General features: G+C 41.7%; 1 protein-coding gene across 7 annotated transcripts in view; it reads left to right on the forward strand.

Annotated features, from left to right (window-relative positions):
• CNKSR2 (connector enhancer of kinase suppressor of Ras 2) overlaps positions 1-18,070 on the forward strand; it is a 496,515-nt gene that overhangs the window by 89,990 nt on the left and 388,455 nt on the right. For all 7 annotated transcript variants that reach the window (XM_068270009.1, XM_068270010.1, XM_068270012.1 and 4 more), the window contains exon 3: positions 1,363-1,565. In XM_068270009.1, the coding sequence (XP_068126110.1) occupies positions 1,363-1,565 (203 nt within the window). The remainder of the gene's footprint in view (positions 1-1,362; positions 1,566-18,070) is intronic.

The raw sequence follows: 18,070 nt of genomic DNA on the forward strand, positions 1-18,070 counted from the left end.
ATACACAGGTCATACTTACCTCCTGTGTAGTCTACTCCTCAATCTTTCTCCTCTCGTGTGTCCCATTTGTCGACTGTGATCAATGGAATTCTCTGTACTTCATTTTAAAAATGGCCATTACCTCATAGCAGCTTTCTGGTCAACACACTGTTAAACTGTAATATCACCCACTTGAGCAATAGGGAAACATGGACATTACCTTGCACATTGAGTTGTAACTGACAGCTGCTGATATAAAACTGACAGCAACTGGTACATTTCAGTTCTGACAAAATATTGTTAGAACTAGAAGGGATCACTGTAAGAAAAAAATGGTGAGCTTCTGAGAGGAACAAACGGCGAGGTTAGCATGTAATATTCATTTACAGCTACGTCATGTTTTTATTTTTTAAATCATTTTACTCTCTTCAGGTTCCCTTTAAGTGAGAATTGTGTCATAGGAAACCATGGACATTACGTTGAAAATCTAGTTTTCTTTCAGTTATAACTGAGAGCAACTTATTAAGTGTAAATTGGGCCTTACAGTAAGCGCCTGTTTCCACTACACATGGATTCTGGATGCAGAAAAACTTTCCAATGAATGTCTATGGGCCTGTTTCCACTAAACACAGTTTTTCTAATGCAGATTTCCCAAAGGCATTCATTTGAGCCATTTTTCTGCATCCAGAATCTGCGTGTAGTGGAAATGGGCCCTAAGTGTGATTGATCTGATGGTTCTAACCTGTTAATGACAGGTTTTGGATCAACTCTTCTCTTCATGGGGAAGCCAAAGGTTTCCTTTAATCTTCTAAAAGCCCTCGCTGGCAAGAATCTCTACAAAAATAGATGTCTGTTGGCCTACCTACCCTGCACACTATTCTGCCAGTTGGACTGAGCAACTGCAGTTCCGAATCAGTAAGTGCTTAAAATGTAGAATATCTTGAGAATCCCCCATGAGGAGATGCCGGCAAAATGTCAGAACCATCAAATTACTGGAAAGGACATGGAAATAAGGTAATTTACAGTGTATTTTACTCTGAAACTAATGTAAATTGCGTGTGTCCACATGCACATATATTTAGAATTTTACAGATTTTCGTCAGTGCTTATTTAAAGCAGTATATTAAGGTGGAGGTCACACACGTTTCAGGTTACAGCTCTTCACCAGATTTTGCTTTAATATATTTTATGTAAAAAAAATTGTGCAAAAAATGCAAATTAGAGCAAGTTTAGGTTGAATTAGCATAATTCAGGTTGTTTTTGTCTTTCAACATTCACTCTCCAATGATGCTCCTTTTCAGAGAAATATTACTAATTTGGTGAATTGAAAGTTCGATATAGACTAAATAACTTTTCTTGAACTTTTTCTTGTCTTTTCAACAGAATTATGGTTTGGAAACAGAAAATCTAAAAACACTTTCCCATAAATTAAATGCATCAGCGAAAAACTTGCAGAATTTCATTACAGGGAGGAGGAGAAGTGGCCATTATGATGGAAAGAGTAGCAGAAAATTACCAAATGACTTTTTGACCTCTGTGGTAGATTTGATTGGATCAGCAAAGAGTCTCCTAGCCTGGCTAGACAGGTAAGATTCCTTGTAATTGCCAAATAATAAAAGCTTTTGGTAGCAAAAAAAAATGAATTATGGAATAAATGCACTTTATTTATATGTACAGTATATATATTTTCAATTTCTGCTGCTCCGTATAAGTTCCTATTTTGGTGCCAGCAGCAACCTTCATTTTGGTTTTTGAGCAGCACATTACCCTGTGAAATGTCTGAAGGAGATAAACAGAAATAAATGTGTTCAATACACAGTAGGAGAAACGGACAGGAAATATGACGCGCGGTGGCACTTCCTGGTCAGTGGGACCGCTGACGAATCCCAGAAGCCATGCCATGCACGGCTATGGGATTCGCAGCCTCCCGCACGGAACGGAAACTGACGGCAATGTCGGCCGAATCGCTAAGGTAAGCGTTTCGCCTGGCGGCACCATAGTTTCCCTGTGCAGTTCGCCCGCGGGGAAACTTCGAATTCGGCCCGGTTTCCGCAGTAGTGGAAACAGGCCCTAAAAGTTGTGTTTCCAGTCTTTGGAATCTTAGGTGCATTTATTCCTTAACCTGCTGAGCGGTCTGGACGAGCTCAGCTCGTCCAACACCGCCAGAGGCTGCCGCTCAGGCCCTGCTGGGCCGATTTTTGTCAAATAAAAAGCAGCACACGCAGCCGGCACTTTGCCAGCCGCGTGTGCTGCCTGATCGTCGCCGCTCTGCGGCAATCCGCCGCGAGCAGCGGCGAAAGAGGGTCCCCCCAGCCGCCTGAGCCCAGCGTAGCCGGAACAAAAAGTTCCGGCCAGCGCTAAGGGCTGGATCGGAGGCGGCTGACATCGGAAGTCGGCTGACGTCGATGACGTCACTCCGCTCGTCGCTATGGCGACGATATAAGCAAAACAAGGAAGGCCGCTCATTGCGGCCTTCCTTGTTTATTCTGGGCGCCGGAGGCGATCGGAAGATCGCCTCCGGAGCGCCCTCTAGTGGGCTTTCATGCAGCCAACTTTCAGTTGGCTGCATGAAATAGTTTTGTTTTTTATTTAAAAAAAACCCTCCCGCAGCCACCCTGGCGATTTAATCAGAACGCCAGGGTGGTTTTAATCCTAGCCTGCACTGATGCACATTTCATTAGCATGCCTAATAACTGATTTTACTTCAGAGTGTATGAAGAAGGATGTCCAAATTTTAAGTTTTGGGTTGCAATGGTTTCTTGTCTTTTTGCCTTTCTAAAATATCCTATTTGCACTTCTACAACTGTTGTGACTACACATAAGGGCCTGTACACACTGCTGTGCTTTTAAAATCGTATGCGCTTTTTAATAGCAAGGTCTTTTGAAAAATCATGAAATCGTACACACTGGTGTAATATTTTCATGAAGGCTTTGCGATAAAAATGCAGCGCAAGCGCAGCAGTGTGTACAAGCCCTAAGATTGCATTCATGAGTGAGTTTACTGAAGAAACCAAACTTTTTAACGTGGCACCATAAACTATCAAATCATGAACACAAATCACAAATGAACCCAAACTAGAAACTGGAAGCACATGGGCCCATATGCAATACACAGTTTTTCCTTCGTTTTCTCCAAGTTTATATTTTCACACCTTGTCAATAAAATGCCTTTTAACCACTTCACCTCCAAGGGGTTTAAAAACCAGAGCAACTCCATATATGCTACAGGCTCTCCAAAAAGCGGGTATAGGAGGCTCCTTCTTACAGGCCATTCAAACCCTGTACTCTACTCCCTCAGCCCAACTAAAGCTCCCCTCCAACATACCAACCACAATTCCCATCCAAAGAGGGACGCGACAAGGCTGTCCTCTATCACCCGCCATCTTCGCCCTGACTATAGAACCGCTGGCAGCCAAGATACGCGCTACAACCGACATCCAAGGTATATGAATCGCTGGAACGGATTATAAAGCCAATCTGTTCGCAGACGACCTACTCCTTACCCTGACATCTCCCCATACATCCTTACCTAATCTAATTGACCTAATGAAAAGATTTGGCAAGGTCTCTGGCCTCTCCCTTAACATCATCAAATCTGAGGTGCTTTTTGCCAACTTAACCAAAACACAGGCTACTGCTATCACTTCCTCCTTAGGCCTTTCACTCCAAAGCAAATATATTACCTATCTTGGAGTTAAAATTTCTACCAACCCCAAAGAATTATTCAACCTAAATTATAAACCAATGCTGGCCTCCCTAAAGCAGGATCTACTAAAATGGAACTCCCCCACCTTATCCTGGACTGGCAGAATCCAGGCGATCAGAATGACCCTGCTCCCCCGTCTACTTTACCTGTTCAGAACACTACCAGTCCTAGTAACCAAAACCTCCCTTAAAGAGTTGCAGCTCTCCATTTTCAAGTTTATAACGAACAATAAACGAGCTAGGATAAACCAAAAAATAATGTATATGAACAGAGGCAGAGGGGGAATGGGAGTACCAGATCTATTTAGTTACTACCGAGCGTCTCAGATAGCACAAATAGCTCAAATACACGCTGAGCACAATCCTCCCCTATGGGCCGAAATAGAAAATTGCTTATTACAACCAGTCACATTTCCTGCTCTGCAATGGTCGCCATGCATATCCCCAACCAGATACCAAAAAATCTCCCCACTAACAGCACACTCCTTAATGATCTGGAATAGACTTAAACTCCAAAAAGGATTGCAATCAAAAACCCCCTTCAGATGCCTCTCTTCGGCAACCCTAACTTCCCTCCTGGTCTGGAGCAAGGGGCATTCAAATGGTGGGTAGAAAAAGGGTATGTTGTTGTCAAAAACTTTTTAGTAAACGAAAAATCACCCACTTGGGAACAATTTAAAAACACTACCTCTTTCCCACCCTCTGAATACTTCCACGCTATACAAATCTTGCACTTTATAAAATCAACATGCCCCAACAACATAACATTTCCTCCCAGGACCACCTATGAAACTTGGTGCGCTCTACACCCTTTAGAAGGAGGCCTTATCTCATATATATATTCCCAACTCTCACAACCAGTAGAATTCACAAAAACCCGTACAATGGGAGAGAGATTTAGGTACCACGTTATCCCTTAAAGTAACGCTGGTCCAAATGCTGCTTAACCCTCACAAAAGGCAGCAACTACTTCTCTCACATTGAGACCAACTATAAAATATTTCACAGAACCTACTGTATATAACCCCCGTCAAAATGCACGCAATCTCACAGACTAACACCTATCTATGTTTCAGAGGGTGTGGATTGCCCGGGACTATTGACCATATATGGTGGTTCTGCCCCATTGTAAAAAGATACTGGGACCAAGTTACTTCTACTCTGAGCACGGCCCTAGAGAGATCTTTCACCAGACCGCCTACTTCTACTATTGGGAGACAAACCCCCTGGTTGGAGTTTTCCCCAACATAGGCTTTCTCAGCATATAGCCAAAGCTGCAAGAATACACATCGCACGCCAATGGAGGCAACCAACACTGTCAATGGATCTTACAGATCCTATTATTAGCGATATCCTAATTTCGGAACGAACTTTAGCTATAATTAACCACTTGCCGACCGCGCACTCATACCGCGCGTCGGCAAAGTGGCAGCTGCAGGACCAGCGACGCAGTACTGCAGGCTGATTAATCAGGAAGCAGCCGCTCGCGCGAGCGGCTGCTTCCTGTCAAATCACGGTGGGGGGCTCCGTGAATAGCCATCGGCGGCCCGCAGGCTAAATGTAAACACAAGCGGAAATAATCCGCTTTGTTTACATTTGTACGGCGCTGCTGCGCAGCAGCGCCGTAAGGCAGATCGGCGATCCCCGGCCAATCAGCGGCCGGGGATCGCCGCCATGTGACAGGGGACGTCCTGTCACTGGCTGCACAGGACGGATAGCGTCCTGTGCAGCCTCGATCACCGGGGGGGCAGCAGGTAGGAGAGGGAGGGGGGAATTTCGCCGCGGAGGGGGGCTTTGAGGTGCCCCCACCAGCCACACGCAGGCAGAAGAGATCAGACCCCCCCCTGCACATCATCCCCATAGTGGGGAAAAAAGGTGGGCGATCTGATCTCTCTACCTGCACCCTGATCTGTGCTGGGGGCTGTAGAGCCCACCCAGCACAGATCACTAAAAACAGCGCTGGTCCTTAAGGGCGGGTAAAGGGTGGGTCATCAAGTGGTTAATGACAATACAGATGCCTTTACCAGAACCTGGCAGCCCTGGCTTTCCTGCTCCCACACGTTGGGTCTTCACTCCTGTGCCCTCTCTTTCTGAATATCACCCTGCAACACCACAGAAAGACCTGATATACCTCCAAATATAATTGTAAACAAAACGACTGTTAACTGTGTTCACTTGCCTATCAATATCAATGCTTTGACCAAACTGTACTACTATTTTTCTATGCTGTTTATGCAATGTAATGCCCTATGTTAAGGGCTTTTTGAACTGCGATATTGCAACCATTTACATATTTCAATAAACACTTTTGAAACTAAAAACCAGAGCAACTTTCACCTTTCAGCGCTCCTTCCATTCATTCGCCTATAACTTTATTACTACTTATCTCAATGAAACAATCTATATCTTGTTTTTTGTTTTGCCACCAATTTGGCTTTCTTTGAGTGGTACTTTTTGCTAAGAATTATTTTAACTGCATTTTAATTGGAATAATAAGAAAAAAAATGGAAAAAGATAATTTTCTCAGTTTTCGGCCATTATAGTTTTACAACAAAACATTCTAAAACCCCCACATTTTATTTGCCCATTTGTCCCAGTTCTTGCAATGTTTAACTACTTTGGCCTCCTGGACGTAGTAGCTACGCCCAGGAGGCCATGTGCGTATCCGCGCGCTCCCGTGGCCGATCGCGCGCGTGCACGCGCACTCCCAGCTGCGGTTCGTTAGCTTGGCAATCAGTGAATCGGGCTATGGTGCCCGATCACTGATTCCTCTCCCCCGCTGAAAAAGCGACAGCTTCTCTCGGAAGCTGCGCTTTTTCTGGCTGTAACGTCCCCCATACGTCGCTATAAGCGTATGTTACGCTTAGAGTGACGTCATGTAAACTCATGGCCGCCATCTTGTGGCCAAAAAGTAAAACTACAACTACAAGTGAAAAAAATAACTCAAGACACATTTACATTATAAAACTATGGCTTGCATCCCACCCTCCCAAAAATACCCAAATAAAATGTCTAATACAAAAAAAAAATTACAATAAAAAAAACATGTAAATATTTACCTAAGGGTCTAAACTTTTTAAATATCAATGTAAAGATGAAATATTTCTAAACTTTTTTTATTTTAAACTTGTAAATAGTGATAGATGCAAAACGGAAAAAATGCACCTTTATTTCCAAATAAAATATTGTCGCCATACATTTTGATAGGGACATAATTTTAACTGTGTAATAACCGGGACATATGGGCAAATACAATACATGAGTTTTAATTATGGAGGCATGTATTATTTTAAAACTATAATGGCTGAAAACTGAGAAATAATGATTTTTTTCCGTTTCTTTCCTTATTCTTCCTGTTAAAATGCATTTACAGTAAAGTGGCTCTTAGCAAAATGTACCCCCCAAAGAAAGCCTAATTGGTGGCGGCAAAAAAAAGATATAGACCAGTTCATTGTGATAAGTAGTGATAAAGTTATAGGCTAATGAATGGGAGGTGAAAATTGCTCGGATGCATAAAGTGAAAATGACTGAAGGCTGAAGTGGTTAAATAAAGGTACACTTTTTTCAGTTCTGCGCCCATCCCTAATTATAAGCCCATAATTTTTAAAAATAACAGTAATATACCCTCTTGATATAGATATATATAACTATATCAAAAAGTTCAGTCCCTAAGGTAACGATTTGTGTATTTTTTTTTTCATTTTTTTTTTTTTTTATGCAAAACATTTATTTGGGTACTTAGGAGTTAATTTTAAATGTAAATGTGGGTCTCTTTTTTTTTTTTTTTTAAATAAATGTATGTAGCTGTAATTTTACTCTTTGGCTGCAAGATGTCTTTGCGTATTATTTGCTATTCGCGTACTATAGGTACGTGAATAGGAAGTAATGCATGGCTGTGTTACTTTGGAAGCTACAAATGATCGCGGCATCTCATTGACACGGGGACTTAGATGGAAGACTGGGAACGCAGTTCCCATTCATTAATCTAACAATCGGCGGCGAGAAGGAGTGCGTGGCGGCAAGGGATGAGTATCTATGTCCCTGCGAGGTAAAGTGGTTGTTGAACCCCCAGCAAGCAAGAAAATACACAAAATAATTTTGAAAGTAACTTTTGTACTATTTTTGGTACTTTTTGTAATGTAAAAAAAAAAAAAATGCTGAAAAGTGAAGTTATTTTAAAGAGAAAAAAAATGTATCACCTAGGAGAAAACAAAGAAGAAAAAATGAATCGCATATGGGCCATGGTACAGTAACTGTGATAGCTTAAGGTTATTCTAAAACTAACACACACGTACAATAGCACACAGCAACCAATCAAACAGCATTTTTTGTAGTTATAATTACAATACACTGAAATCTGATCTGTACAAGGTACTTGCTTTTTAATTTTTTTTATTTTATTTAAATTTTCCTGTGTACTCTAAAAATAAATTAAATAGGCTCATAATATTGCCTTTTATCACTTAACCACTTCACAACTGAGGGGTTTTACCCCTTCAGCATCCAAGCAATTTTCACCTTTCAGCTCCTTCCATTCATTTGCCAATAACTTTATCTCTACTTATCAGAATTAAATGTGTTAAATGTGTTTTTTTTATCACTAATTAGGCTTACTTTGGGTGGTAAATTATGCCAAGAATTATTTTATTCTAAATGTTTTTTTATGGAAAAATAAGAAAAAAATTGGAAAAAAATCCTTATTTTTTAGTTTTCGGCCATTATCATTTTTAAATAATGCATGCTACCATAATTAAAATCCACGTAATTTATGTGCCCATTTGTACTGGTTATTACACCATTTAAATGATGTCCCTATCACAATGTCTGGAGCCAATATTTTATTAGGAAATAAAGATGCATTTTTTTCAGTTTTGCATCCATCATTAATAAAAAGCCCATAATTTATAAAGTAACAGTATTATACCATCTTGACATACATATTAAAAAAGTTCAGTCCCTAAGAAAACTATTTATGCATTTTTTATAATTGTAAATTTATTTCATTGTGTTTTTTTACAAAAAAAATAAATGTTGGTAACTATTGGGGAGTGTGGGAGGTAAGGGGTTAATTTAAAATGTAAAAACAGGTCTTTGCATTTAAAAAAAATACTTTTAGATGTAGTTTTACTATTTGGCCACAAGATGGCCTCAGTCTTTTTTTTTTTATACGTCCTGTAAGCAAAATATGTATGCTTACAGGAAGTGTACTGAAGATGGGAAACTTTTATTTATTAGAATGATCGTGCAGCTTCTCATAAAAGGCGCCGATAATTGCTACGGGGACTTAGATCAATGATTAGGAATTGCTTTCCCATTCATTGATCTCCTGGTGGGCAGATGGCAACATGAACGAGCGCACAAATAAGCGGGAGCGGGTACAGTAGTGGTAGCAGCGGGAGTACGTATATTTACTCCCCTGGGCGGTTAGATGAAGTCTGCAGGGGAGTAGATATACTGTACTGGAGCTGTGAAGTGGTTAATTATATATGGTAACGTATTTGCTTAGAGACTATACAAAGCAAAATATTAGCTTATTTAAAACACCACAATGCTGTTGCTGAACGTAAAGCTTTAAAAAAGAACTGTAGTGAAAATAACACAATGAATAATGTTTGGTTATTTTTTACAATATTCATTCATAGATTTAGTGATGGTTTGCCCTTTGTAAGATCTTTCATCTCCCTGGTTTGCAATCTGAAATGTATCATTGGTGGTGATATCTTTAGTTCTGCGAGATGAGCTGTACATATGTTCAAAGTCTATGCAAAGAGGGAGATATTATTTGTTTGGCAGTTGGGGAAAACTGTTTTTCCCATAATGCAACAAGGTTCACAGACAGCAAACTTTCAGGGCCACGGTCATGACATCACACTGTGGAAGGGGTTTCACCACATCAGCTATACATACCCCCCCTGATGATCCATTGAGAAAAGATAAAGATTTCATATTGGAAAGGGAGTATCGGCTACTGATTAGAATGAAGTTCAAACCTTTTTTAAAGTTCCTCTTTAAGTTAAATCATTTATACTACTAAAATTCATCTCAGAGGGCTCTTTTCCACTACGGCGTTTGCGATGGCTGAATCGCAAAACCGCAAACCGCTAGTGATATTTCAAATCGCTACAGTTTGCTTTTAACATAGGAATCGCGGTAGGTAATTTCCACTACCGCAATTCGTTTTTACTAAAACGCAATCGCGCCGCGGAGCGATTATTTCCGCGATTTTGCTATGCATAGCATAGCAAAATTGCGATCGCAAACGTGGGGGGGGAAAAGTTTTGCTGAATTGCAATCGCTAGCGTTTAACGCTAGCGATTGCTAGCGGGAAAGGGCCCTAAGGCTGTATCACATACTTTTGCACGTCTAAGGGGACAAAGCCACCATGAATACAAAGATCCATTGTGTAGCAATAATGCCATGTATTTATCAAGCATCTTTAGTCCCGGCCTATTTTGCTATTTTCTAGTAAAGATTATGATTTATGCCCAAAGAACTGCACATTTTTAGAGTTCTTTTTTAGATTTCAAAAAATATCCCTTGCTAGTAGTATATAAGAAATGTGCCAGGTTTATTGATTTGACCCACAGTTTAGGCAGAAGAGCAGATGTTTGGCTACAGGGAGCCCTTGTCGAAGGAGGGACAGTTCAGCTTTATTTGATAAACTGTATGAAAGGGAGCTGAAACAATGGAAAATAATCTGCACATGGAAACAGTAATTACTGTATGTTTAACTTAAATGTAGCATTCTAAAGTTTTAAAAAGTTATTAATGCCCATCTCTGGGCTAAACTTATATTTTGCTATAATAAAGAAAAATTCCTCTTAGTTGATTTCTCAGACTTATTATTATTATTATTATTATTATTAATAATAATAATAATAATAATAATAATAATATAATAATAATTTCTAAACAGTACAAGATATAGAATTAGTAATTACAGTAACAAAATTAATAAATGTGTAACAAATTCCAAGACACAAAAGGGTGAGAGAGCCCTGTCTTGAGCTTAAAATCTAAAGGGCTCATTCACACTTGAGCGGTTTGCCGGCGATTTTGGCAAAACGCTCAAGCGCTGTCGCTTTTTAAAGCACTAGTGCCATAATACTCTATGGGCCCAATCTCATTTGGGTGATTTGCTTAACGCAAATCGCCAAACGCAAATTTGTATCCTGCACCATTTTCAGGGGATTTCCTGGTGATCGCGTTTAGTGCTATAGAAGCGCTAATCGCGAAAAAATCGCCAAGTGTGAATGCCGATTTTATTTTATTTATTTATTTTTTTTCCCATTAAACACCAAAAATTGCCTAAGCAAAACGCTAGCAAAAGAACTAGCGTTTTGCATTTTGCAAGTGTGAATGGGCCCTAAAGGCACATTGGCCCAAATGCAATTAACTTTTTCTCCTGAGTTATCTACTAGGAGATAATTGTCATATTCTCTGTAAAATAACTTTTTTAAGCATTTTACAATTCAAAATGTACCAAAGAGTTGGTAAAAAAAAAAAGTACTATCAAAATTATTTTTAGTATTATCTTGCTTGCTGTCGCTGATGGTTTAACCACTTAAAGGGAAGGTTCAAGCAAAATAAGAGTTTCACTTACCTGGGGCTTCTACTAGCCCCATGCAGCCATCCTGTGCCCTCGTAGTCACTCACTGCTGCTCCAGTCCCCTGCTGGCAGCTTGCCGACCTCGGACATACACACATACATTTTTACGAGTTACTGGTTCAATGCGTACATTTTTACGTATTGAACCAGAAATGTGTAAAAATGTATGTGTTAATGTTCCTGCACTAGCGGGAATGCGTAAAGGTCCGAGGTCGGCAAGCTGCCAGCAGGGAACTGGAGCAGCAGTGAGTGACTACGAGGGCACAGGATGGCTACATGGGGCTGGTAGAAGCCCCAGGTAAGTGAAACTCCATTTTTTTTTATTTTCCTTGGACATTCCCTTTAAGGACCGCATGAGTTTTATGTGATCTGTGCTGGGTGGGCTCTTCAGCCCCCAGCACAGATCACGTTGCAGGCAGGGCGATCAGACTTCTCCCCGCCCCTTTTTACCCACTAGGGGGATGTCCTGCTGGGGGGGGGGGGTCTGATCGCTGCCGGCTATCTGTGTGTAGCGGGGGGGCTCCTCAAAGCCCCCCTCCGCAGCGCTATTTCCCGCTCCTTCCCTCCCTCTCCTCCTCAGAATAGGCGGTACAGGACAGCGATCCGTCCCGTCCTGTACCGCCTTAGATAGGCTTCAGCCTATCAGATGCCGGCGATCCCCGGCCAATCAGAGGCCGGGGATCGCCGATCACCGACAGCAGCGCAGTAACACGCAAACGCCGGGAATTTCTACCCTGGGTGTTTACATTTAGCCTGCGAGCCGCGATCGGAGGGTCGCAGGCTGTTCACGGAGCCCCCCGCCGTGAACTGACAGGAAACTGCTGCTCGAATGGCTATTTCCATGGAAATCCACAAACGACCAGCCGCCGCCTATCGGCGTTGGCTGGTCATTAAGTGGTTAAAAGGAATTCTATGACGAGGTGTGAAAATAGCCCCTTATTAAATTAACTTTTTTAGTGCCAGGAATTAACTTTTACGCAATTCAAAATGGAAAAGCAGGGAAATTATTTTTTTTGTGTGAGACTTAAGGTCTCTTGCACACTACATGCGATTCCGATTTTTGATTTTTAAAGAGGAACTGTAACGTCAAAACGTCCCCTGGGGGGTACTCACCTCGGGTGGGGGAAGCCTCCGGATCCTAATGAGGCTTCCCACGCCGTCCTCCGTCCCTCAGGGGTCTCGCTGCAGCCCTCCGTGCAAAATGACATCATTATTTACCTTCCCGACTCCTGCGCAGGCGCTCTGACGGCTGTCTGCTCCGAAGTAGGCGGAAATACCCGATCGCCGTCGGGTCTGCTCTACTGCGCAGGTGCAAGTTTCCGGCGCCTGCGCAGTAGAGTAGACCCGACTGAGATCGGGTATTTCCGTCTACTTCGGAGCCGAGAGCAGCCACAGCGCCCCCGCTGGAGCCAGCAAAGGTAAATATTGAATTTACAGTCAGGTCTGTCGCCGGCTGTTCGGAGGGCTGCAGCGAGACCCCCGTGGGACAAAGGACAGCGTGGGAAGCCTCATTAGGATCCGGAGGCTTCCCCCACCCGAGGTGAGTACCCCCCAGGGGATGTTTCTGATGTTACAGAGTCTCTTTAATGCTGCATTTTTTTCTGTGTTTTTCCTTCGATAACATCCAGGGAAAATCTGAATCTCGAATCGGAATTGTAAATCTGGTTTGCATTGTGCAGGGGCCTAATGGTGATTAAATTAGTGAAAATGCCTTCTTAGAAAAATGTTAATAGGATACATGACCAGTGTTTTGCTGAAAGCCCTGGTGTCTCTGAGAAATTAAATGATGTGGTTTCTCCCTCTTCCCCACTTTTAGGCTACATTGACAGGGACAGCTGAGAGTTGAAGGTGCGCTCCACCACATTAACATGAAAGCCTACTGTTTTTTGTACTTAGCTAGGGACTTTTAGGAGTGACATGGGTATGGTGCTTGAAAAGTTTAGAACCCAGTTTAGATCTGAGCAGGTAACTATTTCTAACCAAATGCAATGACATTTACCCACACAGTAACCTTGGGGTGATCAATGCCAGTTAATAGCCAGACCCAAACTGCTCATATGAATTGCCCCCTGCAGCTGCACATGCAGCAACAAAAAGATAATCAATTTCTGATAAACTGAACAGCAGAAAGTAAGAAAATGTTTACTGAAGAGGAACATAGGCAGAAGTAAGGATCCGTGACGCTGAATACATCCAAGTACATATATATATATATATATATATATATATATATATTGCATTTGCATAGGATGCAGTGTGTCGGGCATCCTCTGGTTAAGGCACAGCATGTGCATGTTTACAGCAGCATAAAAGCATACTTTCAATGTACTGTATGGTTGCACCACGTGTCTAACACAATGCTACTAATAATGCTAGCACTAATATGCACATTAAACTGAACCTAAACCGAATGAAGAAGAGAGTTTTACTTACCTGGGGCTTTGACCAGCCCCCCGCAGCCATCCTGTGCACACGCTGGTCCTCTATGATCCTTCGTTCTCCTGCCATGTCTTAGTTTTGTTTTACACTGACTGGGAGTCGGGCCACTGCGCCTGCGTGGCCCTTGCCACACACAGCTTCACTTGTATTCCTGTCCGCAATAGAATACTCCCAGTCGGTGTAAAACGGACCTATGCCGCGGCGGGACAATGGAGGAACGTAGAGGGCCGGCACAGGACAGCTGCCTAGGGGCTGGTTGGAAGTACCCTTAAGGGCTAAATTTAAATATACTGCATCATTATTCCACATTAGACAACATTTTTGGATGAAAGTATTGCTTGGTCTTAGGTTTAAAAAAATTTGATTTATAAATCCATTTTCATTAATTCAGTGTCTGACATTTATATAAAGTTTTTTTTTTTATTTTTTATTTGATGGAGTTTCAGAAGTGAAGCTTTTAATTCAGCGGATCTTGTCACAATCACTGAATAACCTGATGCAAAAGGCTGTTGATTGTGAAAAATTAATCTGCTAAAAACTACGTCTGAGATGTGACAAGTAGATGCATTTACCACACCTATTGCTTTTATGAAATTATTTTAGTCTGTAACTTCTCTTTACTGTTCCCCATCGTTCTTAAAATACTCGGCTGATGAGAATCAAAATCTGATTGGCTGATGTGAGCTTAGGAACATCATTACCATCTTGATTTCACATTTGATAAATCCCTTATGCTTAGCATAACTGGCAAAGATTATTAATAAAACAAAATACCTTATTTTATATTCAGTTAGGCTTATAATAAGTTCATTAGTGTATGCTCCTCTCCATATTCATATTCTGAAAGAGTGTTTAATTTAATTTAGTTAATGAGAAGATTAACTTATGAGTTTATATGAAATGTATTACATTTGCTGTTCCTACAATGAACAGGATATTGCACCGTCATTCATTTGCAGTCTCTCGAGGCATTGAAATGTAAATATAGAAATAAAAATATTTCCTCTTGCATCAAAATATAGTCTGTAATAAGCCATAACCACAGTATATACTGTTAGCCTTGTTACTATTTTATGTTCTTCATTGCAAGAGAAACCCTGATTGATTATTCGATTTCCTAGAATTAAATGTAGTTTTTACAAATTTTATAGTAATAAAGACATGAAAAATTTTGTTTAGGTTGATTGAACACACAACCCTTTTTTCTTTTCTTTTCTTTTCTTTTCTTTCTTTCTTTCTTTCTTTCTTTCTTTCTTTCTTTCTTTCTTTCTTTCTTTCTTTCTTTCTTTCTTTCTTTCTTTCTTTCTTTCTTTCTCTTAATCGGGTAGATGGATATGTCTCTTACTGGCTGTGTAAATGGCTTATGGCACTAGCAGGGATTTATTCTGCAGTTACTCCCACTCAGCCACCAATCAAATTTAAATTTGCCTTAATAATGTTATGTAGTGGAGTGGATTAACTGTGAGGAAAAAAAAAACCTTGATACACTGGACTCATTAACACAATTCTTTTGTTCATATGTAAAGAAATTAAAGTAAAAATCAGTGAAAAATGAATTACATTAATATATTCTTATTATATTATATTCTTTCCTTTAACACCCCCCCCCCCCCCTTATTAGTCCATCTCCCTTTTTAAAAAAAATGTAAATTATAAAAAAAGAAAACGTTACAAAAGCTCTTTATAAAAAAAATAACATTTGTCAGGTTGAGTCCTTAATAAGTGGTAGGTTTCAGTAACAGAAAATTAAAAAAAATGTGATTAAGTTTGAATCGTGCCCGGCTCTACAAAGCACAGCGGAGTAACATTGGTGCCAGGGCAGTTTCTAGGCTAAAATGCACCAAGGGCGAGGGTGTAAAAATTGCGCCTCCCCCCCCCCCCCCCCCTTCCCCTCGCGGAGCCATGTATACGTGCCCACAGTATAGGTTAGCCAGGTCTAGTTGCACTCAGTATAGGTAGCCAGCTATAGGTCCCCCCAGTATAGGTAGCCAGGCATAGGTGCCCCAGTATAGGTGCCCGGCTATTGGTCCCCCCCAGTATAGGTAGCCAGGCATAGGTGCCCCAGTATAGTTGCCTCCAGTATAGGTTAGATAGGCAGGTGCCCCAGTATAGGTTAGATAGGTAGGCGCCACCAGCACAGGTTAGCTAGGTGGGTGCTTCTAATATAAGGAGTCAGAATAGTTGCCCCCAGCATAGGTTAGATAGGTAGGTGCCTCCAATATAGGTAGTCAGTATAGTTGACTTGCCACCAGTATAGGCTAGGTAGGTAGGTAGGTGCCCCAATACAGGTTAGATAAGTAGGTGCCCCCGGTATAGGTTAGATAGGGAACTGCCCCCCAGTATAGGTTAGATAGGGAGCTGCCCCCCAGTATAGGTTACTTAGGTAGGTGCCCCCCAGTATAGGTTAGATAGGTAGCTGCCCACCAGTATAGGTTAGATTAGGTAGCTGCCCCCCAGTATAGGTTACTTAGGTAGGTGCCCCCAGTATAGGTTAGATAGGTAGCTGCCCCCCAGTAAAGGTTAGATAGGTAGCTGCCCCCAGTATAGGTTAGATAGGTAGCTGCCCCCAGTATATGTTAGATAGGTAGCTGCCCCCAGTATATGTTAGATAGGTAGCTGCCCCCCAGTATAGGTTAGATAGGTAGCTGCCCCCCAGTATAGGTTAAATTAGGTAGCTGCCCCCCAGTATAGGTTAGATTAGGTAGCTGCCCCCAATATAGGTTAGATTAGGTAGCTGCCCCCCCCCCCCAGTGTGGTTAGCTTAGGTAGCTGCCCCCAGTATAGTTAGGTACCTGCCCCCCCCCCATAATGGGGGGAGTCAGCCATGGGGGTGGGCAGCCCTACCTCTCCATCCCTTCCACTTTGCGGGCCACCCTCCATGCTCCCAGTCCAAGTCTGACTGCAGAGTGAGCGCAGGGAAGCGCTGTATACAGACAGCAACTCGCTTGCCTGTGTTCCAATCGCCGCTCACTCGCCGCTGGTCTCCTCCTCTGCCCAGCCGCTGATGCACACGCTGCTTCCTGCTACAGGAAGCAGTGTGTGTCTTCTTTGAAATGTTCTTGAAAAAAAGTTTGTGTTGTTAGAATACAGCCGCTAAGGCACTACACCTGTTAATTGTGTAGGATATATAGGATAAATATTGCCATTTACTTTTTTTACATACACTAGTGACCTTAACCCGTTTAAAAACGGGCTCTAGGTCTGTCATCGTTGCGCACGTGCGCGCTCCCGTAGCACGCACGACCGGCTCCATGGCCCATCCAGCTCCTGTCCCAATGGCTGTCCGTGTGGCACATGTGCAGTAACACACACACACACACACACACACACACACACACACACACACACACACACACACACACACACACACACACACACACACACACACACACACACACACACACACACACACACACACACACACACACACACACACACACACACACACACCCTGCAGAGACACTTAAGTTTTATTAGGTAGGATTGATCCATTACATTGATAACTGCACACTAGGAGTGCGCATTTGGATTTTTCAGAACTGAAATCTCTGCATTTCCATTTGGAAACCGGAAATTGGATTTCCACTGGAAATTTCGCATTACTGCAACTCTGTAACTCAGTGACAGAACTTAGAAGCATTGGACCAACCGGAGAATGCAGAATCAACTTGAAATATTTGGCCAATCAGAGGATGCAAAAAATGACCTAAAAAAACTTCCTCAGAAAATGGAAATCTGGGGACTCGTTAATCAGCATTTCCAACCATCACTGCTGCACACCACAATCCTCGGCATTGCAGTGTTAGGCCTGGGACCCACTAGCAGCGCTCTTCTAGGCATATGTGATTTGAAAAGCTTTTGCTAATATAATGCTATGTGTGTGATTTCACTTGAGGGATGTGGTTATTTTTTTTTTTTTTCCCTTCAAAAAATCATCCATAGCTGTACATTAGCAAGAGTTTAAAAAAAAATCACAAATGCATAAAAAAGCGCTGCTAGTGGGATCCAGGCCTTAAAAAGAAAAGATTTAAGGTAAATGGTCAGCATTTCAAAGCTCCGTTGTTACTAATTTGCCATGTGTTTCCTAAAGAAAGCCTTAAATTATTATGCAAATATCTTGTGCAAAACAGTTTTTCTAAAATGCCCCAAAAAAGTCTAGATGGCGTCACTAAAAATATATTGAGCATATTTTAAAAAGGCAGTGCAAAGAACAATGCTAAGGTATAAAATACAATAAACCATAGCAGCTGATTTGATTTTGTTTCTTGCTTGGAGGGATTGCATACATCATATGTCATCAGCTTTATTAAAGTTTACATTTTTTTTGTAAGTGCCGTT

This window comes from Hyperolius riggenbachi, chromosome 2 (genome assembly GCF_040937935.1).
Source record: "Hyperolius riggenbachi isolate aHypRig1 chromosome 2, aHypRig1.pri, whole genome shotgun sequence".
Classification (NCBI taxonomy): Eukaryota; Metazoa; Chordata; class Amphibia; order Anura; family Hyperoliidae; genus Hyperolius; species Hyperolius riggenbachi.